The sequence below is a fragment of the Oncorhynchus mykiss genome, chromosome 30 (genome assembly GCF_057628025.1).
Source record: "Oncorhynchus mykiss isolate SJ-2025 chromosome 30, ASM5762802v1, whole genome shotgun sequence".
NCBI lineage: Eukaryota > Metazoa > Chordata > Actinopteri > Salmoniformes > Salmonidae > Oncorhynchus > Oncorhynchus mykiss.
Genome location: NC_143051.1, coordinates 509,024 through 532,478, shown reverse-complemented (window position 1 = coordinate 532,478; position 23,455 = coordinate 509,024). Strand labels below are relative to the sequence as shown.

Genomic DNA, 23,455 nt, shown 5'->3' with positions numbered 1-23,455 from the left:
ACAAGAACAGATGTACTGGATGTAGAACCAATGTGCCTGCTTTAGTTCCACAACCACAGACTGCTGTGCTTACAGGTGATGTAATACTGGGATTGAAATGAGAGCTCTGTTACAACCAACCAGGTACAGTAGTTATATAGCCTGGCTCCAGATCTGTTGATGTACTCTTACCAACTTCACCGCTGTAATTGGCGTGACAATGAGGGATAGCACAAACAGACTGGCACTCGGGCTAGTAGTTTGAGGGATTTGAAATGGAAGTACATGTGTAGGTCTACTGTCATCATCATCATCATAGATGAAACAGGGAGCAGTAAGCAGCTGTTCTGGTTTAAAAAGCAGGTACTACCGTCTAGAGTAGCCTGGTTTGGTGACATGGGGACCCAGATAAGTAACTGATGTCTGTTTGTCTATCCACATTTCCACAACTAAAACAATACTTTTTTTTACCTTTTTACCCAAATGACTTGTAGCTGACGTTTGTAACGGTAACAAGTTCTAACGGCACACAGGTTGCGTAAGACATGATGACCAGGCTTTATCCTGACAACATCCATGCTGAACAACAGAAACCTGCAGGCCATTGAGGGAAGAAGTCACATGATGCTGAACAACAGAAACCTGCAGGCCATTGAGGGAAGAAGTCACATGATGATACATTGCAGTGTCTCTTTCTATAATCAAGTCATTACACTCAGTCACGCAGAGTAGAGGAGCACAGATCTGGAACCAGGCTAGGATGACTAGGAAGAGTAGAGGAGCACAGCACAAACACAGTGACACAGCATGCAGAGGTAACTCCACAAGACATACCAACAGACCAGCACAAATTCCACAAGAAAAGCAATCACAGAAACCTGATGTTACATAAAACCAAACCAGCACTGTTGACCTGAACAGATCAGACACAAGCTGGGATCTTTACAATGACGTACAAGTTGGGGTGTTCTTTTTACATCTGGTAGTGAACTTCTTTGTGTTATAGAATCATCTTATCGGTAGGTACGGAAGTGGGGTTTGCTGTCACAAGAGGACAGTTACAGCGCCCCCAACAGGCCAGTACAGCAGCAACCTGCACCACTTTGATGTCATGTACAGCAAATGCAGCCAAAACGGTCCAATAGAGGTTTTGGCCAGACATAAGGAAATACAGTGCCTTCGGAAAGTATTCAGACCCCTTGATTATTTTCACATGTTGTTGCATTATAGCCTTTTTCTAAAATGCATTGAAAAAAAATAATATATTCAGCAATCTACACACACTACCCCATAATGACATCACACTACCCCATAATGACATCACACTACCCCATAATGACATCACACTACTCCATAATGACATCACACTACCCCATAATGACATCACACTACCCCATAATGACATCACACTACCCCATAATGACAAAATGAAAACAGGTCTTTAGAAATTTGTGCACATTTGTTTTTTAAAATAAATGTTGTTAAATAAGTAGTCAGACCCTTCGCTATGAGACTCGAAATTGAGATCAGATTCATTCTGTTTCCATTGATCATCCTTGAGATGTTTCTACAACTTGATTGGAGTCCACCTGTGGTAAATTCAATTGATTGGACATTATTTGGAAAGGCACACACCTGTCTATATAAGGTCCCACAGTTGACAGTGCATATCAGAGCAAAAACCAAGCCATGTGGTCGAATTAATTGTCAGTGGAATCCGAGACAGGATTGTGTTGAAGCACAGATCTGGGGAAGGGTACCAAAACATTTCTGCAGCATTGACGGTCCCCATCATTCTTAAATGGAAGAAGTTTGGATCCACCATGACTCTTCCTAGAGCTGGCCAATAACCTGATGGTCACAAAGACAGAGCTCCAGAGTTCCTCTGTGGAGATGGGAGAACCTTCCAGAAGGACAACCATCTATGCAGCATTCCACCAACCAGGCCTTTATGGTAGAGTGGCCAGACGGAAGCCACTCCTCAGTAAAAGGCACATGACAGCCCACTTGGAGTTTGCCAAAAGGCATCTAAAGGACTGTCAGACCATGACAAACAAGATTCTCTGGTCTCGTGAAACCAAGATTGGACTATTTGGCCTGAATGCCAAGCGTCACGTCTGGAGGAAACCTGGCACCATCTCTACAGTAAAGCATGGTGGTGGCAGCATCATGCTGTGGGGATGTTTTTCAGCGGCAGGGACTGGGAGACTAGTCAGGATCCAGGCAAAGATGAACGGAGCAAAGTACAGAGTGATCCTTGATAAAAACCTGCTACAGAGCGCTCAGGACCTCACACTGAGGCGAAGGCTCACCTTCCAACAGGACAACGACTCTAAGCACACAGCCAAGAAAACCCAGGAGTGGCTTCGGGACAAGTCTCTGAATGTCGGCCTCCCGGGTGGCGCAGTGGTTAAGGGCGCTGTATTGCAGCGCCAGCTGTGCCATCAGAGTCCCTGGGTTCGCTCCCAGGCTCTGTCGTAACCGGCCGCGACCGGGAGGTCCGTGGGGCGACGCACAATTGGCCTAGCGTCGTCCGGGTTAGGGAGGGCTTGGTCGGTAGGGATGTCCTTGTCTCATCGCGCACCAGCGACTCCTGTGGCGGGCCGGGCGCAGTGCGCGCTAGCCAAGGTTGCCAGGTGCACGGTGTATCCTCTGACGCATGGTGCGGCTGGCTTCCGGGTTGGATGCGCGCTGTGTTAAGAAGCAGTGCGGCTGGTTGGGTTGTGTATCGGAGGACGCATGACTTTCAACCTCCGTCTCTCCCGAGCCCGTACGGGAGTTGTAGCGATGAGACAAGATAGTAGCTACTACAACAATTGGACACCATTGGGGAGAAAAAGGGCTAAAAAAAAAAAAAAAAAAGAAATGTTTTAAAGTCTTTGAATGTCCGTAAGTGGAAAACCATCATTCACAGACTGATATTCTGCAAAAGGTATAGGGATTGGACTGCTGGGGGCTGGGGTAAAGTCGTTTTCTCTGATGAATCCCCTTTCCGATTGTTTGAGTAATCCGGAAGAAAGCTTGTCCGGAGAAGACAAGGTGAGCGCTACCATTAGTCCTGTGTCATGCCAACAGTAAAGCATCCTGAGACCATTCATGTGTGGGGTTGCTTCTCAGCCAAGGGAGTGGGCTCACTCACAATTTTGTCTAAGAACACAGCCATGAATGAAGAATGGTACCAACATCCAGCCAACTTGACAACTGTGGGAAGCATTGGAGTCAATACGAGTCAGCATCCCTGTGGGGAGCTTTCGACTCCTTGTAGAGTCCACGCCCCAACGAACTGCGGCTGTTCTGAGGGCAAAAGGGGAAGGTCTGTCTGTGTGTCTGTGTCTGTGTCTGTGTCTGTGTCTGTGTGTGTCTGTCTGTCTGTCTGTCAAGATCCCCCTAGATGCTGAACTTCAGTCAGTTTTGTATTTTCCCCACTAATGATTAAGGTTAGGATATGGGGAGGGGAAGCTGACAGAAACTGGAGAAGTGGGTGGTTGTTTAGCTATCAGATGAAGCAGCAGCTTACAGAGTAATAAGAAGTAGTATTTTACCATCTCATCTCCCCAGCACCTAGTCTGCTTGTTGGAGCCATTCCAGAACTAGCACACCTGATTCCACTACTAAGGGCTTGATGGTTAGTTAGTTGACCAATTAAAATCAGGTGATACTCGTCCAGAAATAGATCAGATATGTGGGATGGCTCATGGTACTGGAGGAGAGGTTTGGGAAACACGACAAGAGAAATTACATTTATTATCCCAAAGAAGCAGCTACGTTATGTTGAGGTGATAGTAGAAATATAGTCTACATGTTTTACACACAAACTATTACCCTTTAACACAGTAAGTCCTAGCGAATAGAAAAACAATAAAACAAATTGTCCCTGTGAATTAATCACCTTTCAATACAGACATGTTTGGATCCAAAACGATATCCTGGTTATTTCATGTGATGAAGGTCATTTAGTTAATGGTACAGTGAGTGTAATGATTATGTATTTTAAAGGTGCAGTGGACAGATGAATCCTCACCTTTTTCTCTTCTTTTCAGAGTCTGTTATGCTGGGCTTTGTCTGCTTGGGGTCTGTGATCTTGGGGGTCCAGTTAGACACCCTCTCATCGCGCGGTCTCTTGCGAGCACTGTGACAAAAGCAGCAAAAATGGATGCAAGTCAATCAAACCTTTTTGCCACTAAGTTTAGCACCAGCACTCTGATCAGAAAAGAGGCAATCAATAAAGGAAGCTTCTCCTTACATCCCCAGACTCTTTGGGACAGTTTCCGGTATAAAAAATTAATTCATGTCGAAAAATGATTGAATATGTTTTAGTCAAGGAATACACTTAATCTGTGTCCAGAAAACCAGCCCTTAGAGAAGAGAAACACTGCAATACAACCAGCTAAAAGTAGCAGTGTCTCTTCTCTTACAGCACCTCGTCCCCCCACTGCCAGGCAGCCCGGCCTCCACACTGCCAGGCAGCCCGGCCTCCACACTGCCAGGCAGCCCGGCCTCCACACTGCCAGGCAGCCCGGCCTCCACACTGCCAGGCAGCCCGGCCTCCACACTGCCAGGCAGCCCGGCCTCCACACTGCCAGGCAGCCCGGCCTCCACACTGCCAGGCAGCCCGGCCTCCACACTGCCAGGCAGCCCGGCCTCCACACTGCCAGGCAGCCCGGCCTCCACACTGCCAGGCAGCCCGGCCTCCACACTGCCAGGCAGCCCGGCCTCCACACTGCCAGGCAGCCCGGCCTCCACACTGCCAGGCAGCCCGGCCTCCACACTGCCAGGCAGCCCGTCCCCACACTGCTAGGCAGCCCGGCCTCCACACTACCAGGCAGCCCGGCCCCCACACTGCCAGGCAGCCCGTCCACACACTGCCAGGCAGCCCATCCCCACACTGCCAGGCAGCCCGTCCCCACACTGCCAGACTGCCCGTCTCCACACTACCAGACAGTTTGTCTCTACTACACCAATACTCACTTAGCTGTGCTCTCGTCCACATCCTGTTCCTTATATGGTGACTCTGTCCCCGTCGTTCTCTCCCCCAGCTCCGCGTCCCCTCCCTCTTTCCCCAGGGACACCCGGCTGCCATTGTATTTCTCCAGGGGACACTTGGAGGGTGGCTGGGTAGGAAGAAGGGATTCAGAATCAGACACTGGGTCCTGGTCCTCTTTAGATAGCTCACGCCACATTTTCTGGAGGAAACAGAGAAAGAGGGGAGAGAGAGAGAGATTAACTCAAATAGAACTTTAATGATATCACTTGGACTCTGAGCCAGCCGCACCACAGGTGCTCTACTTGTACTAGCTAGGTGTGTGTGGTTAGGGTTAGCTTTGTTACCTGTACAGAGCAGTCCCCCATGATGTACTTGGCCCCCTCCAGGACGGCCCTGTAGGAGAAGCGTAGCTGGTCAGGAGTCTGGATCAGACCCATACGGTACTTCCTCATGTCCAACAGCACAGCTTTGATGTCCACAGACGATGGGTCTTTCCTCTTGTCCATCTGACACCACAGAGACAGACAAAGACACCACAGGTTCAGTGGTTCAGAGCTGAAAATGTATTTGTTGGCTGTGAACATTCCTTTTGCTTAAAATGCTCATCATGCTTATTCCATTTAATATAATTCAATACAACGATTTATTCCCCAATTGGCAATTAAGAAAGGCAATTTAGGTTAGACAAATATCCACATATAATACAGTACAGAGACATCACTCTCACATAGTGTTTATAGCATGGGTGTCAAACAAGAAAATGTGTAGAAATGATAATGAACCTACATGTTGTCTCTTCACTCTCCCCAGCTAGCTAACGGACCTACACTCTCCCCAGCTAGCTAACAGACCTACATGTCATCTCTTCACTCTCCCCAGCTAGCTAACAGACCTACACTCTCCCCAGCTAGCTAACGGACCTACATGTAGTCTCGTCACTCTCCCCAGCTAGCTAATGGAACTACACTCTCCCCAGCTAGCTAACAGACCTACATGTAGTCTCGTCACTCTCCCCAGCTAGCTAACGGACCTACACTCTCCCCAGCTAGCTAAAGGACCTACACGTAGTCTCTTCACTCTCCCCAGCTAGCTAACAGACCTACACTCTCCCCAGCTAGCTAACAGACCTACATGTAGTCTCGTCACTCTCTCCAGCTAGCTAACGGACCTACATATAGTCTCGTCACTCTCCCCAGCTAGCTAATGGAACTACATGTAGGTCTCTTCACTCTCCCCAGCTAGCTAACGGACCGCCATGTAGTCTCTTCACTCTCCCCAGCTAGCTAATGGAACTAATCTCCCCAGCTAGCTAATGGAACTAATCTCCCCAGCTAGCTAACAGACCTACACTCTCCCCAGCTAGCTAATGGAACTACTCTCCCCAGCTAGCTAATGGAACTACTCTCCCCAGCTAGCTAATGGAACTACTCTCCCCAGCTAGCTAATGGAACTACTCTCCCCAGCTAGCTAAAGGAACTAATCTCCCCAGCTAGCTAACAGACTGACATGTAGTCTCGTCACTCTCCCCAGCTAGCTAACGGACCTACACTCTCCCCAGCTAGCTAACGGACCTACATATAGTCTCGTCACTCTCCCCAGCTAGCTAACAGACCTACATGTAGTCTCTTCACTCTCCCCAGCTAGCTGATGGAACTACATGTAGTCTCTTCACTCTCCCCAGCTAGCTAACGGACTTTCACTCTCCCCAGCTAGCTAACGAACCTACATGTAGTCTCTTCACTCTCCCCAGCTAGCTAACAGACCTACACTCTCCCCAGCTAGCTAACAGACCTACATGTAGTCTCGTCACTCTCCCCAGCTAGCTAATGGAACTACACTCTCCACAGCTAGCTAACAGACCAACATGTAGTCTCGTCACTCTCCCCAGCTAGCTAACGGACCTACATATAGTCTCATCACTCTCCCCAGCTAGCTAACAGACCTACATGTAGTCTCTTCACTCTCCCCAGCTAGCTAATGGAACTACACTCTCCCCAGCTAGCTAACTGACCAACATGTAGTCTCTTCACTCTCCCCAGCTAGCTAATGGAACTACATGTAGTCTCTTCACTCTCCCCAGCTAGCTAACGGACCTACACTCTCCCCAGCTAGCTAACGAACCTACATGTAGTCTCTTCACTCTCCCCAGCTAGCTAACAGACCTACACTCTCCCCAGATAGCTAACAGACCTACATGTAGTCTCGTCACTCTCCCCAGCTAGCTAATGGAACTACACTCTCCCCAGCTAGCTAACAGACCAACATGTAGTCTCATCACTCTCCCCAGCTAGCTAACAGACCTACATGTAGTCTCTTCGCTCTCCCCAGCTAGCTAATGGAACTACACTCTCCCCAGCTAGCTAACTGACCAACATGTAGTCTCTTCACTCTCCCCAGCTAGCTAATGGAACTACACTCTCCCCAGCTAGCTAATGGAACTACATGTAGTCTCTACACTCTCCCCAGCTAGCTAACAGACCTACACTCTCCCCAGCTAGCTAACAGACCTACATGTCATCTCTTCACTCTCCCCAGCTAGCTAACAGAACTACACTCTCCCCAGCTAGCTAACAGACCTACACTCTCCCCAGCTAGCTAATGGAACTACTCTCCCCAGCTAGCTAATGGAACTAATCTCCCCAGCTAGCTAACAGACTGACATGTAGTCTCGTCACTCTCCCCAGCTAGCTAATGGAACTACATGTAGTCTCTTCACTCTCCCCAGCTAGCTAACGGACCTACACTCTCCCCAGCTAGCTAACGGACCTACATGTAGTCTCTTCACTCTGCCCAGCTAGCTGACAGACCTACACTCTCCCCAGCTAGCTAACAAAACTACACTCTCCCCAGCTAGCTAACAGACCTACACTCTCCCCAGCTAGCTAACAGACCTACACTCTCCCCAGCTAGCTAATGGAACTACTCTCCCCAGCTAGCTAACAGACCAACATGTAGTCTCGTCACTCTCCCCAGCTAGCTAACTGACCAACATGTAGTCTCATCACTCTCCCCAGCTAGCTGACAGACCTACATGTAGTCTCTTCACTCTCCCCAGCTAGCTAATGGAACTAGATGTAGTCTCTTCACTCTCCCCAGCTAGCTAACAGACCTACACTCTCCCCAGCTAGCTAACAGACCTACATGTCATCTCTTCACTCTCCCCAGCTAGCTAACAGACCTACTCTCCCCAGCTAGCTAACAGACCTACACTCTCCCCAGCTAGCTAATGGAACTACTCTCCCCAGCTAGCTAATGGAACTAATCTCCCCAGCTAGCTAACAGACTGACATGTAGTCTCTTCACTCTCCCCAGCTAGCTAACGGACCTACACTCTCCCCAGCTAGCTAACGGACCTACATGTAGTCTCTTCACTCTGCCCAGCTAGCTAACAGACCTACACTCTCCCCAGCTAGCTAATGGAACTACTCTCCCCAGCTAGCTAACAGACCTACACTCTCCCCAGCTAGCTGATGGAACTACATGTAGTCTCTTCACTCTCCCCAGCTAGCTAACGGACCTACACTCTCCCCAGCTAGCTAACGGACCTACATGAAGTCTCTTCACTCTCCCCAGCTAGCAAACAGACCTACACTCTCCCCAGCTAGCTAACAGACCTACATGTAGTCTCGTCACTCTCCCCAGCTAGCTAACGGACCTACATTTGGTCTCGTCACTCTCCCCAGCTAGCTAACAGACCTACATGTAGTCTCTTCACTCTCCCCAGCTAGCTAACAGACCAACAGACCAACATGTAGTCTCGTCACTCTCCCCAGCTAGCTAACGGACCTACATATAGTCTCATCACTCTCCCCAGCTAGCTAACAGACCTACATGTAGTCTCTTCACTCTTCCCAGCTAGCTAATGGAACTACATGTAGTATCTTCACTCTCCCCAGCTAGCTAACGGACCTACACTCTACCCAGCTAGCTAACGGACCTACATGTAGTCTCTTCACTCTCCCCAGCTAGCTAACAGACCTACACTCTCCCCAGCTAGCTAACAGACCTACACTCTCCCCAGCTAGCTAATAGACCTACACTCTCCCCAGCTAGCTAATGGAACTAATCTCCCCAGCTAGCTAACAGACTGACATGTAGTCTCGTCACTCTCCCCAGCTAGCTAATGGAACTACATGTAATCTCTTCACTCTCCCCAGCTAGCTAACGGACCTACACTCTACCCAGCTAGCTAACGGACCTACATGTAGTCTCTTCACTCTCCCCAGCTAGCTAACAGACCTACACTCTCCCCAGCTAGCTAACAGACCTACACTCTCCCCAGCTAGCTAATGGAACTACTCTCCCCAGCTAGCTAATGGAACGAATCTCCCCAGCTAGCTAACAGACTGACATGTAGTCTCGTCACTCTCCCCAGCTAGCTAATGGAACTACATGTAATCTCTTCACTCTCCCCAGCTAGCTAACGGACCTACACTCTCCCCAGCTAGCTAACAGACCTACATGTAGTCTCTTCACTCTCCCCAGCTAGCTAACGGACCTACACTCTCCCCAGCTAGCTAACGGACCTACATGAAGTCTCTTCACTCTCCCCAGCTAGCTAACAGACTGACATGTAGTCTCTTCACTCTCCCCAGCTAGCTAACGGACCTACACTCTCCCCAGCTAGCTAACGGACCTACATGTAGTCTCTTCACTCTCCCCAGCTAGCTAACAGACCTACACTCTCCCCAGCTAGCTAACAGACCTACACTCTCCCCAGCTAGCTGACAGACCTACACTCTCCCCAGCTAGCTAATGGAACTACTCTACCCAGCTAGCTAATGGAACTAATCGCCCCAGCTAGCTAACAGACTGACATGTAGTCTCGTCACTCTCCCTAGCTAGTTAATGGAACTACATGTAGTCTCTTCACTCTCCCCAGCTAGCTAACGGACCTACACTCTCCCCAGCTAGCTAACAGACCTACATGTAGTCTCTTCACTCTCCCCAGCTAGCTAATGGAACTACATGTAGTCTCTTCACTCTCCCCAGCTAGCTAACAGACCTACACTCTCCCCAGCTAGCTAACAGACCTACACTCTCCCCAGCTAGCTAACAGACCTACACTCTCCCCAGCTAGCTAATGGAACTACTCTCCCCAGCTAGCTAATGGAACTAATCTCCCCAGCTAGCTAACAGACTGACATGTAGTCTCGTCACTCTCCCTAGCTAGTTAATGGAACTACATGTAGTCTCTTCACTCTCCCCAGCTACCCAACGGACCTACACTCTCCCCAGCTGGCTAACAGACCTACATGTCATCTCTTCACTCTCCCCAGCTAGCTAACAGACCTACACTCTCCCCAGCTAGCTAATGGGACTAATCTCCCCAGCTAGCTAACAGACTGACATGTAGTCTCGTCACTCTCCCCAGCTAGCTAATGGAACTACATGTAGTCTCTTCACTCTCCCAAGCTAGCTAACGGACCTACACTCTCCCCAGCTAGCTAACGGACCTACATGTAGCCTCTTCACTCTGCCCAGCTAGCTAACAGACCTACACTCTCCCCAGCTAGCTAATGGAACTACTCTCCCCAGCTAGCTAACAGACTGACATGTAGTCTCGTCACTCTCCCCAGCTAGCTAATGGAACTACATGTAGTCTCTTCACTCTCCCAAGCTAGCTAACGGACCTACACTCTCCCCAGCTAGCTAACGGACCTACATGTAGTCTCGTCACTCTCCCCAGCTAGCTAACGGACCTACATATAGTCTCATCACTCTCCCCAGCTAGCTAACAGACCTACATGTAGTCTCTTCACTCTCCCCAGCAAGCTAATGGAACTACACTCTCCCCAGCTAGCTAACTGACCAACATGTAGTCTCGTCACTCTCCCCAGCTAGCTAACGGACCTACATATAGTCTCATCACTTTCCCCAGCTAGCTAACATACCTACATGTAGTCTCTTCACTCTCCCCAGCTAGCTAATGGAACTACATGTAGTCTCTTCACTCTCCCCAGCTAGCTAACAGACCTACACTCTCCCCAGCTAGCTAACAGACCTACACTCTCCCCAGCTAGCTAATGGAACTACTCTCCCCAGCTAGCTAATGGAACTAATCTCCCCAGCTAGCTAACAGACTGACATGTAGTCTCTTCACTCTCCCCAGCTAGCTAACGGACCTACACTCTCCCCAGCTAGCTAACGGACCTACATGTAGTCTCTTCACTCTGCCCAGCTAGCTAACAGACCTACACTCTCCCCAGCTAGCTAATGGAACTACTCTCCCCAGCTAGCTAACAGACCTACACTCTCCCCAGCTAGCTGATGGAACTACATGTAGTCTCTTCACTCTCCCCAGCTAGCTAACGGACCAACATGAAGTCTCTTCACTCTCCCCAGCTAGCAAACAGACCTACACTCTCCCCAGCTAGCTAACAGACCAAAATGTAGTCTTGTCACTCTCCCCAGCTAGCTAACGGACCTACATATAGTCTCATCACTCTCCCCAGCTAGCTAACAGACCTACATGTAGTCTCTTCACTCTCCCCAGCTAGCTAACGGACCTACACTCTCCCCAGCTAGCTAATGGACCTACATGTAGTCTCTTCACTCTCCCCAGCTAGCTAACAGACCTACACTCCCCAGCTAGCTAACAGACCTACACTCTCCCCAGCTAGCTAACAGACCTACACTCTCCCCAGCTAGCTAATGGAACTACATGTAATCTCTTCACTCTCCCCAGCTAGCTAACGGACCTACACTCTCCCCAGCTAGCTAACAGACTGACATGTAGTCTCTTCACTCTCCCCAGCTAGCTAACGGACCTACACTCTCCCCAGCTAGCTAACAGACCTACATGTAGTCTCTTCACTCTCCCCAGCTAGCTAACAGACCTACACTCTCCCCAGCTAGCTAACAGACCTACACTCTCCCCAGCTAGCTAACAGACTGACATGTAGTCTCTTCACTCTCCCCAGCTAGCTAACGGACCTACACTCTCCCCAGCTAGCTAACGGACCTACATGTAGTCTCTTCACTCTCCCCAGCTAGCTAACAGACCTACACTCTCCCCAGCTAGCTAACAGACCTACATGTAGTCTCGTCACTCTCCCCAGCTAGCTAACAGACCAACATGTAGTCTCGTCACTCTCCCCAGCTAGCTAATGGAACTACATGTAGTCTCTTCACTCTCCCCAGCTAGCTAACGGACCTACACTCTCCCCAGCTAGCTAACGGACCTACATGTAGTCTCTTCACTCTCCCCAGCTAGCTAACAGACCTACACTCTCCCCAGCTAGCTAACAGAACTACACTCTCCCCAGCTAGCTAACAGACCTACACTCTAGCCAGCTAGCTGATGGAACTACATGTAGTCTCTTCACTCTCCCCAGCTAGCTAACGGACCTACACTCTCCCCAGCTAGCTAACGGACCTACATGAAGTCTCTTCACTCTCCCCAGCTAGCAAACAGACATACACTCTCCCCAGCTAGCTAACAGACCTACATGTAGTCTCGTCAGTCTCCCCAGCTAGCTAACGGACCTACATATAGTCTCGTCACTCTCCCCAGCTAGCTAACAGACCTACATGTAGTCTCTTCACTCTCCCCAGCTAGCTAATGGAACTACACTCTCCCCAGCTAGCTAACAGACCAACATGTAGTCTCGTCACTCTCCCCAGCTAGCTAACGGACCTACATGTAGTATCTTCACTCTCCCCAGCTAGCTAACGGACCTACACTCTCCCCAGCTAGCTAACGGACCTACATGTAGTCTCTTCACTCTCCCCAACTAGCTAACAGACCTACACTCTCCCCAGCTAGCTAACAGACATATATGTCATCTCTTCACTCTCCCCAGCTAGCTAACAGACCTACATGTAGTCTCTTCACTCTCCCCAGCTAGCTAACAGACCTACACTCTCCCCAGCTAGCTAACAGACCTACACTCTCCCCAGCTAGCTAACAGACCTACACTCTCCCCAGCTAGCTAATGGAACTACTCTCCCCAGCTCGCTAATGGAACTAATCTCCCCAGCTAGCTAACAGACTGACATGTAGTCTCGTCACTCTCCCCAGCTAGCTAATGGAACTACATGTAGTCTCTTCACTCTCCCCAGCTAGCTATTGGAACTACATGTAGGTCTCTTCACTCCCCAGCTAGCTAATATACCTACATGTAGTCTCTTCACTCTCCCCAGCTAGCTAATGGAACTACATGTAGTCTCTTCACTCTCCCCAGCTAGCTAACAGACCTACACTCTCCCCAGCTAGCTAACAGACCCACACTCTCCCCAGCTAGCTAACGGACCTACCTGTAGTCTCTTCACTCTCCCCAGCTAGCTAACAGACCTACACTCTCCCCAGCTAGCTAACAGACCTACATGTAGTCTCTTCACTCTCCCCAGCTAGCTAACAGACCTACACTCTCCCCAGCTAGCTAACAGACCCACACTCTCCCCAGCTAGCTAACGGACCTACCTGTAGTCTCTTCACTCTCCCCAGCTAGCTAACAGACCTACACTCTCCCCAGCTAGCTAACAGACCTACATGTAGTCTCTTCACTCTCCCCAGCTAGCTAACAGACCTACACTCTCCCCAGCTAGCTAACAGACCTACACTCTCCCCAGCTAGCTAACAGACCTACACTCTCCCCAGCTAGCTAATGGAACTACTCTCCCCAGCTCGCTAATGGAACTAATCTCCCCAGCTAGCTAACAGACTGACATGTAGTCTCGTCACTCTCCCCAGCTAGCTAATGGAACTACATGTAGTCTCTTCACTCTCCCCAGCTAGCTATTGGAACTACATGTAGGTCTCTTCACTCCCCAGCTAGCTAATATACCTACATGTAGTCTCTTCACTCTCCCCAGCTAGCTAATGGAACTACATGTAGTCTCTTCACTCTCCCCAGCTAGCTAACAGACCTACACTCTCCCCAGCTAGCTAACAGACCCACACTCTCCCCAGCTAGCTAACGGACCTACCTGTAGTCTCTTCACTCTCCCCAGCTAGCTAACAGACCTACACTCTCCCCAGCTAGCTAACAGACCTACATGTAGTCTCGTCACTCTCCCCAGCTAGCTAAAAGACCTATATATAGTCTCGTCACTCTCCCCAGCTAGCTATTGGAACTACATGTAGGTCTCTTCACTCCCCAGCTAGCTAACAGACCTACATGTAGTCTCTTCACTCTCCCCAGCTAGCTAATGGAACTACATGTCATCTCTTCACTCTCCCCAGCTAGCTAACAGACCTACACTCTCCCCAGCTAGCTAACGGACCTACATATAGTCTCGTCACTCTCCCCAGCTAGCTAACAGACCTACACTCTCCCCAGCTAGCTAATGGAACTACATGGAGTCTCTTCACTCTCCCCAGCTAGCTGACAGACCTACATGTAGTCTCGTCACTCTCCCCAGCTAGCTAAAAGACCTATATATAGTCTCGTCACTCTCCCCAGCTAGCTATTGGAACTACATGTAGGTCTCTTCACTCCCCAGCTAGCTAACAGACCTACATGTAGTCTCTTCACTCTCCCCAGCTAGCTAATGGAACTACATGTCATCTCTTCACTCTCCCCAGCTAGCTAACAGACCTACACTCTCCCCAGCTAGCTAACGGACCTACATATAGTCTCGTCACTCTCCCCAGCTAGCTAACAGACCTACACTCTCCCCAGCTAGCTAATGGAACTACATGGAGTCTCTTCACTCTCCCCAGCTAGCTAACAGACCTACACTCTCCCCAGCTAGCTAATGGAACTACTCTCCCCAGCTAGCTAATGGAACTAATCTCCCCAGCTAGCTAACAGACTGACATGTAGTCTCTTCACTCTCCCCAGCTAGCTAACGGACCTACATGTAGTCTCTTCACTCTCCCCAGCTAGCTAACGGACCTACATGTAGTCTCTTCACTCTCCCCAGCTAGCTAACAGACCTACACTCTCCCCAGCTAGCTAATGGAACTAATCGCCCCAGCTAGCTAACAGACTGACATGTAGTCTCGTCACTCTCCCCAGCTAGCTAACAGACCTACACTCTCTCCAGCTAGCTAACGGACTTACATGTAGTCTCGTCACTCTCCCCAGCTAGCTAACAGACCTACATGTAGTCTCTTCACTCTCCCCAGCTAGCTAACAGACCTACACTCTCTAAAAGCTAGCTAACGGACTTACATGTAGTCTCGTCACTCTCCCCAGCTAGCTAACAGACCTACATGTAGTCTCGTCACTCTCCCCAGCTAGCTAACAGACCTACATGTAGTCTCGTCACTCTCCCCAGCTAGCTAACGGACCTACATATAGTCTCTTCACTCTCCCCAGCTAGCTAATGGAACTACATGTAGTCTCTTCACTCTCCCCAGCTAGCTAACAGACCTACACTCCCCAGCTAGCTAACAGACCTACACTCTCCCCAGCTAGCTAACAGACCTACACTCTCCCCAGCTAGCTAATGGAACTACATGTAATCTCTTCACTCTCCCCAGCTAGCTAACGGACCTACACTCTCCCCAGCTAGCTAACAGACTGACATGTAGTCTCTTCACTCTCCCCAGCTAGCTAACGGACCTACACTCTCCCCAGCTAGCTAACGGACCTACATGTAGTCTCTTCACTCTCCCCAGCTAGCTAACAGACCTACACTCTCCCCAGCTAGCTAACAGACCTACATGTAGTCTCGTCACTCTCCCCAGCTAGCTAACAGACCAACATGTAGTCTCGTCACTCTCCCCAGCTAGCTAATGGAACTACATGTAGTCTCTTCACTCTCCCCAGCTAGCTAACGGACCTACACTCTCCCCAGCTAGCTAACGGACCTACATGTAGTCTCTTCACTCTCCCCAGCTAGCTAACAGACCTACACTCTCCCCAGCTAGCTAACAGAACTACACTCTCCCCAGCTAGCTAACAGACCTACACTCTAGCCAGCTAGCTGATGGAACTACATGTAGTCTCTTCACTCTCCCCAGCTAGCTAACGGACCTACACTCTCCCCAGCTAGCTAACGGACCTACATGAAGTCTCTTCACTCTCCCCAGCTAGCAAACAGACATACACTCTCCCCAGCTAGCTAACAGACCTACATGTAGTCTCGTCAGTCTCCCCAGCTAGCTAACGGACCTACATATAGTCTCGTCACTCTCCCCAGCTAGCTAACAGACCTACATGTAGTCTCTTCACTCTCCCCAGCTAGCTAATGGAACTACACTCTCCCCAGCTAGCTAACAGACCAACATGTAGTCTCGTCACTCTCCCCAGCTAGCTAACGGACCTACATGTAGTATCTTCACTCTCCCCAGCTAGCTAACGGACCTACACTCTCCCCAGCTAGCTAACGGACCTACATGTAGTCTCTTCACTCTCCCCAACTAGCTAACAGACCTACACTCTCCCCAGCTAGCTAACAGACCTATATGTCATCTCTTCACTCTCCCCAGCTAGCTAACAGACCTACATGTAGTCTCTTCACTCTCCCCAGCTAGCTAACAGACCTACACTCTCCCCAGCTAGCTAACAGACCTACACTCTCCCCAGCTAGCTAACAGACCTACACTCTCCCCAGCTAGCTAATGGAACTACTCTCCCCAGCTCGCTAATGGAACTAATCTCCCCAGCTAGCTAACAGACTGACATGTAGTCTCGTCACTCTCCCCAGCTAGCTAATGGAACTACATGTAGTCTCTTCACTCTCCCCAGCTAGCTATTGGAACTACATGTAGTCTCTTCACTCTCCCCAGCTAGCTAACAGACCTACACTCTCCCCAGCTAGCTAACAGACCTACCTGTAGTCTCTTCACTCTCCCCAGCTAGCTAACAGACCTACACTCTCCCCAGCTAGCTAACAGACCTACATGTAGTCTCGTCACTCTCCCCAGCTAGCTAACAGACCTATATATAGTCTCGTCACTCTCCCCAGCTAGCTATTGGAACTACATGTAGGTCTCTTCACTCCCCAGCTAGCTAACATACCTACATGTAGTCTCTTCACTCTCCCCAGCTAGCTAATGGAACTACATGTCATCTCGTCACTCTCCCCAGCTAGCTGACAGACCTACACTCTCCCCAGCTAGCTAACAGACCTACACTCTCCCCAGCTAGCTAATGGAACTACTCTCCCCAGCTAGCTAATGGAACTACTCTCCCCAGCTAGCTAACAGACTGACATGTAGTCTCTTCACTCTCCCCAGCTAGCTAACGGACCTACATGTAGTCTCTTCACTCTCCCCAGCTAGCTAACGGACCTACATGTAGTCTCTTCACTCTCCCCAGCTAGCTAACAGACCTACACTCTCCCCAGCTAGCTAATGGAACTACTCTCCCCAGCTAGCGAATGGAACTAATCGCCCCAGCTAGCTAACAGACTGACATGTAGTCTCGTCACTCTCCCCAGCTAGCTAACAGACCTACACTCTCTCCAGCTAGCTAACGGACTTACATGTAGTCTCGTCACTCTCCCCAGCTAGCTAACAGACCTACATGTAGTCTCTTCACTCTCCCCAGCTAGCTAACAGACCTACACTCTCTCCAGCTAGCTAACGGACTTACATGTAGTCTTGTCACTCTCCCAGCTAGCTAACGGACCTACATATAGTCTCTTCACTCTCCCCAGCTAGCTAATGGAACTACATGTAGTCTCTTCACTCTCCCCAGCTAGCTAACATACCTACACTCTCCCCAGCTAGCTAATAGACCTACACTCTCCCCAGCTAGCTAACAGACCTACATATAGTCTCGTCACTCTCCCCAGCTAGCTAACGGACCTACATATAGTCTCTTCACTCTCCCCAGCTAGCTAATGGAACTACATGTAGTCTCTTCACTCTCCCCAGCTAGCTAACATACCTACACTCTCCCCAGCTAGCTAACAGACCTACACTCTCCCCAGCTAGCTAACAGACCTACACTCTCCCCAGCTAGCTAACGGACCTACATGTAGTCTCTTCACTCTCCCCAGCTAGCTATTGGAACTACATGTAGGTCTCTTCACTCCCCAGCTAGCTAATATACCTACATGTAGTCTCTTCACTCTCCCCAGCTAGCTAACGGACCTACATATAGTCTCTTCACTCTCCCCAGCTAGCTAATGGAACTACATGTAGTCTCTTCACTCTCCCCAGCTAGCTAACATACCTACACTCTCCCCAGCTAGCTAACAGACCTACACTCTCCCCAGCTAGCTAACAGACCTACACTCTCCCCAGCTAGCTAACGGACCTACATGTAGTCTCTTCACTCTCCCCAGCTAGCTATTGGAACTACATGTAGGTCTCTTCACTCCCCAGCTAGCTAATATACCTACATGTAGTCTCTTCACTCTCCCCAGCTAGCTAATGGAACTACATGTAGTCTCTTCACTCTCCCCAGCTAGCTAACAGACCTACACTCTCCCCAGCTAGCTAACAGACCCACACTCTCCCCAGCTAGCTAACGGACCTACCTGTAGTCTCGTCACTCTCCCCAGCTAGCTAACGGACCTACATGTAGTCTCGTCACTCTCCCCAGCTAGCTAATGGAACTACACTCTCCCCAGCTAGCTAACAGACCTACACTCTCGCCAGCTAGCTAACAGACCTACATGTAGTCTCGTCACTCTCCCCAGCTAGCTAACAGACCTACATGTAGTCTCGTCACTCTCCCCAGCTAGCTAACGGACCTACATATAGTCTCGTCACTCTCCCCAGCTAGCTAACAGACGTACACTCTCCCCAGCTAGCTAACAGACCTACATGTCATCTCTTCACCCTCCCCAGCTAGCTAACAGACCTACATGTAGTCTCTTCACTCAAACCCAGCTAGCTAACAGACCTACACTCTCCCCAGCTAGCTAACAGACCTATATGTAGTCTCGTCACTCTCCCCAGCTAGCTAATGGAACTACTCTCCCCAGCTAGCTAATGGAACTACTCTCCCCAGCTAGCTAAGGGAACTAATCTCCCCAGCTAGCTAATGGAACTACATGTAGTCTCTTCACTCTCCCCAGCTAGCTAACAGACCTACACTCTCCCCAGCTAGCTAACGGACCTACATATAGTCTCGTCACTCTCCCCAGCTAGCTAACAGACCTACACTCTCGCCAGCTAGCTAACAGACCTACATGTCATCTCTTCAGTCTCCCCAGCTAGCTAACAGACCTACATGTCATCTCTTCACTCTCCCCAGCTAGCTAACAGACCTACACTCTCCCCAGCTAGCTAATGGAACTACTCTCCCCAGCTAGCTAATGGAACTAATCTCCCCAGCTAGCTAACAGACTGACATGTAGTCTCGTCACTCTCCCCAGCTAGCTAACGGACCTACATGTAGTCTCGTCACTCTCCCCAGCTAGCTAATGGAACTACACTCTCCCCAGCTAGCTAACAGACCTACACTCTCGCCAGCTAGCTAACAGACCTACACTCTCGCCAGCTAGCTAACAGACCTACATGTAGTCTCGTCACTCTCCCCAGCTAGCTAACAGACCTACATGTAGTCTCTACACTCTCCCCAGCTAGCTAATGGAACTACATGTAGTCTCTTCACTCTCCCCAGCTAGCTAACAGACCTACACTCTCCCCAGCTAGCTAACAGACCTACACTCTCCCCAGCTAGCTAATGAAACTAATCTCCCCAGCTAGCTAACAGACTGACATGTAGTCTCTTCACTCTCCCCAGCTAGCTAACAGACCTACAATCTCCCCAGCTAGCTAACAGACCTACACTCTCCCCAGCTAGCTAACAGACCTACACTCTCCCCAGCTAGCTAACAGACCTACACTCTCCCCAGCTAGCTAACAGACCTACACTCTCCCCAGCTAGCTAACAGACCTACACTCTCGCCAGCTAGCTAATGGAACTACTCTCCCCAGCTAGCTAATGGAACTACTCTCCCCAGCTAGCTAATGGAACTAATCTCCCCAGCTAGCTAACAGACCTACATGTAGTTTCGTCACTCTCCCCAGCTAGCTAACAGACCTACATGTAGTCTCGTCACTCTCCCCAGCTAGCTAACAGACCTACACTCTCGCCAGCTAGCTAACAGACCTACATGTCATCTCTTCAGTCTCCCCAGCTAGCTAACAGACCTACATGTCATCTCTTCACTCTCCCCAGCTAGCTAACAGACCTACATGTAGTCTCTTCACTCTCCCCAGCTAGCTAACAGACCTACACTCTCCCCAGCTAGCTAATGGAACTACTCTCCCCAGCTAGCTAATGGAACTAATCTCCCCAGCTAGCTAACAGACTGACATGTAGTCTCGTCACTCTCCCCAGCTAGCTAATGGAACTACATGTAGTCTCTTCACTCTCCCCAGCTAGCTAACAGACCAACACTCTCCCCAGCTAGCTAACAGACCTACATGTAGTCTCGTCACTCTCCCAGCTAGCTAACGGACCTACATATAGTCTCGTCACTCTCCCCAGCTAGCTAACAGACCTACACTCTCCCCAGCTAGCTAACAGACCTACATGTAGTCTCGTCACTCTCCCCAGCTAGCTAACGGACCTACATATAGTCTCGTCACTCTCCCCAGCTAGCTAACAGACCTACACTCTCCCCAGCTAGCTAACAGACCTATATGTAGTCTCTTCACTCTCCCCAGCTAGCTAACAGACCTACACTCTCCCCAGCTAGCTAATGGAACTACTCTCCCCAGCTAGCTAATGGAACTAATCTCCCCAGCTAGCTAACAGACTGACATGTAGTCTCGTCACTCTCCCCAGCTAGCTAATGGAACTACATGTAGTCTCTTCACTCTCCCCAGCTAGCTAACAGACCAACACTCTCCCCAGCTAGCTAACAGACCTACATGTAGTCTCGTCACTCTCCCAGCTAGCTAACGGACCTACATATAGTCTCGTCACTCTCCCCAGCTAGCTAACAGACCTACACTCTCCCCAGCTAGCTAACAGACCTACATGTAGTCTCGTCACTCTCCCCAGCTAGCTAACGGACCTACATATAGTCTCGTCACTCTCCCCAGCTAGCTAACAGACCTACACTCTCCCCAGCTAGCTAACATACCTACACTCTCCCCAGCTAGCTAACAGACCTACACTCTCGCCAGCTAGCTAATGGAACTACTCTCCCCAGCTAGCTAATGGAACTACTCTCCCCAGCTAGCTAATGGAACTAATCTCCCCAGCTAGCTAACGGACCTACATATAGTCTCGTCACTCTCCCCAGCTAGCTAACAGACCTACATGTAGTCTCTTCACTCTCCCCAGCTAGCTAACGGACCTACACTCTCCCCAGCTAGCTAACGGACCTACATGTAGTCTCTTCACTCTCCCCAGCTAGCTAACAGACCTACATGTAATCTCTTCAGTCTCCCCAGCTAGCTAACAGACCTACATGTCATCTCTTCAGTCTCCCCAGCTAGCTAACAGACCTACATGTAGTCTCGTCACTCTCCCCAGCTAGCTAACGGACCTACATATAGTCTCGTCACTCTCCCCAGCTAGCTAACAGACCTACACTCTCCCCAGCTAGCTAACAGACCTACATGTCATCTCTTCACCCTCCCCAGCTAGCTAACAGACCTACATGTAGTCTCTTCACTCAAACCCAGCTAGCTAACAGACCTACACTCTCCCCAGCTAGCTAACAGACCTATATGTAGTCTCGTCACTCTCCCCAGCTAGCTAATGGAACTACTCTCCCCAGCTAGATAATGGAACTACTCTCCCCAGCTAGCTAAGGGAACTAATCTCCCCAGCTAGCTAATGGAACTACATGTAGTCTCTTCACTCTCCCCAGCTAGCTAACGGACCTACACTCTCCCCAGCTAGCTAACAGACCTACATGTCATCTCTTCACTCTCCCCAGCTAGCTAACAGACCTACACTCTCCCCAGCTAGCTAACGGACCTACATATAGTCTCGTCACTCTCCCCAGCTAGCTAACAGACCTACATGTAGTCTCTTCACTCTCCCCAGCTAGCTAATGGAACTACATGTAGTCTCTTCACTCTCCCCAGCTAGCTAACAGACCTACACTCTCCCCAGCTAGCTAACAGACCTACACTCTCCCCAGCTAGCTAATGAGACTACTCTCCCCAGCTAGCTAATGGAACTAATCTCCCCAGCTAGCTAACAGACTGACATGTAGTCTATTCACTCTCCCCAGCTAGCTAACGGACCTACACTCTCCCCAGCTATCTAACGGACCTACATGTAGTCTCTTCACTCTCCCCAGCTAGCTAACAGACCTACACTCTCCCCAGCTAGCTAACAGACCTACACTCTCCCCAGCTAGCTAACAGACCTACACTCTCCCCAGCTAGCTAACAGACCTACATGTAGTCTCGTCACTCTCCCCAGCTAGCTAACAGACCTACACTCTCGCCAGCTAGCTAACAGACCTACATGTAGTCTCGTCACTCTCCCCAGCTAGCTAACGGACCTACATATAGTCTCGTCACTCTCCCCAGCTAGCTAACAGACCTACATGTAGTCTCTTCACTCTCCCCAGCTAGCTAACGGACCTACACTCTCCCCAGCTAGCTAACGGACCTACACTCTCCCCAGCTAGCTAACAGACCTACATGTCATCTCTTCAGTCTCCCCAGCTAGCTAACAGACCTACATGTAGTCTCTTCACTCTCCCCAGCTAGCTAACAGACCTACACTCTCCCCAGCTAGCTAATGGAACTACTCTCCCCAGCTAGCTAAGAGACTGACATGTCATCTCTTCAGTCTCCCCAGCTAGCTAACATACCTACACTCTCCTCAGCCAGCTAATGGAACTAGTCTCCCCAGCTAGCTAATGGAACTACTCTCCCCAGCTAGCTAACAGACTGACATGTAGTCTCGTCACTCTCCCCAGCTAGCTAACGGACCTACATAAAGTCTCGTCACTCTCCCCAGCTAGCTAACAGACCTACATGTAGTCTCTTCACTCTCCCCAGCTAGCTAACGGACCTACACTCTCCCCAGCTAGCTAACGGACCTACATGTAGTCTCTTCACTCTCCCCAGCTAGCTAACGGACCTACACTCTCCCCAGCTAGCTAACAGACCTACACTCTCCCCAGCTAGCTAACAGACCTACATGTCATCTCTTCAGTCTCCCCAGCTAGCTAACAGACCTACACTCTCCCCAGCTAGCTAATGGAACTACTCTCCCCAGCTAGCTAATGGAACTAATCTCCCCAGCTAGCTAACAGACTGACATGTAGTCTCGTCACTCTCCCCAGCTAGCTAATGGAACTACATGTAGTCTCTTCACTCTCCCCAGGTAGCTAACGGACCTACACTCTCCCCAGCTAGCTAACGGACCTACATGTAGTCTCGTCACTCTCCCCAGCTAGCTAATGGAACTACATGTAGTCTCGTCACTCTCCCCAGCTAGCTAACGGACCTACATATAGTCTCGTCACTCTCCCCAGCTAGCTAACAGACCTACATGTAGTCTCTTCACTCTCCCCAGCTAGCTAATGGAACTACACTCTCCCCAGCTAGCTAATAGACCTACATGTAGTCTCTTCACTCTCCCCAGCTAGCTAACAGACCTACACTCTCTCCAGCTAGCTAACGGACCTACATGTAGTCTCTTCACTCTCCCCAGC

At 49.9% G+C, this 23,455-nt stretch overlaps 1 protein-coding gene across 2 annotated transcripts in view; it reads right to left on the bottom strand.

The window, feature by feature from the left end:
• Positions 1–23,455, bottom strand: part of ptpn2b (protein tyrosine phosphatase non-receptor type 2b) — a 76,721-nt gene that overhangs the window by 2,856 nt on the left and 50,410 nt on the right. For both annotated transcript variants that reach the window (XM_036970982.2, XM_090228501.1), the window contains exons 7-9: positions 5,308–5,469; positions 4,948–5,162; positions 4,001–4,108 (exon numbers count right to left, since the gene is read on the bottom strand). In XM_036970982.2, coding sequence (XP_036826877.1) covers positions 4,001–4,108; positions 4,948–5,162; positions 5,308–5,469 — 485 coding nt within the window. The remainder of the gene's footprint in view (positions 1–4,000; positions 4,109–4,947; positions 5,163–5,307; positions 5,470–23,455) is intronic.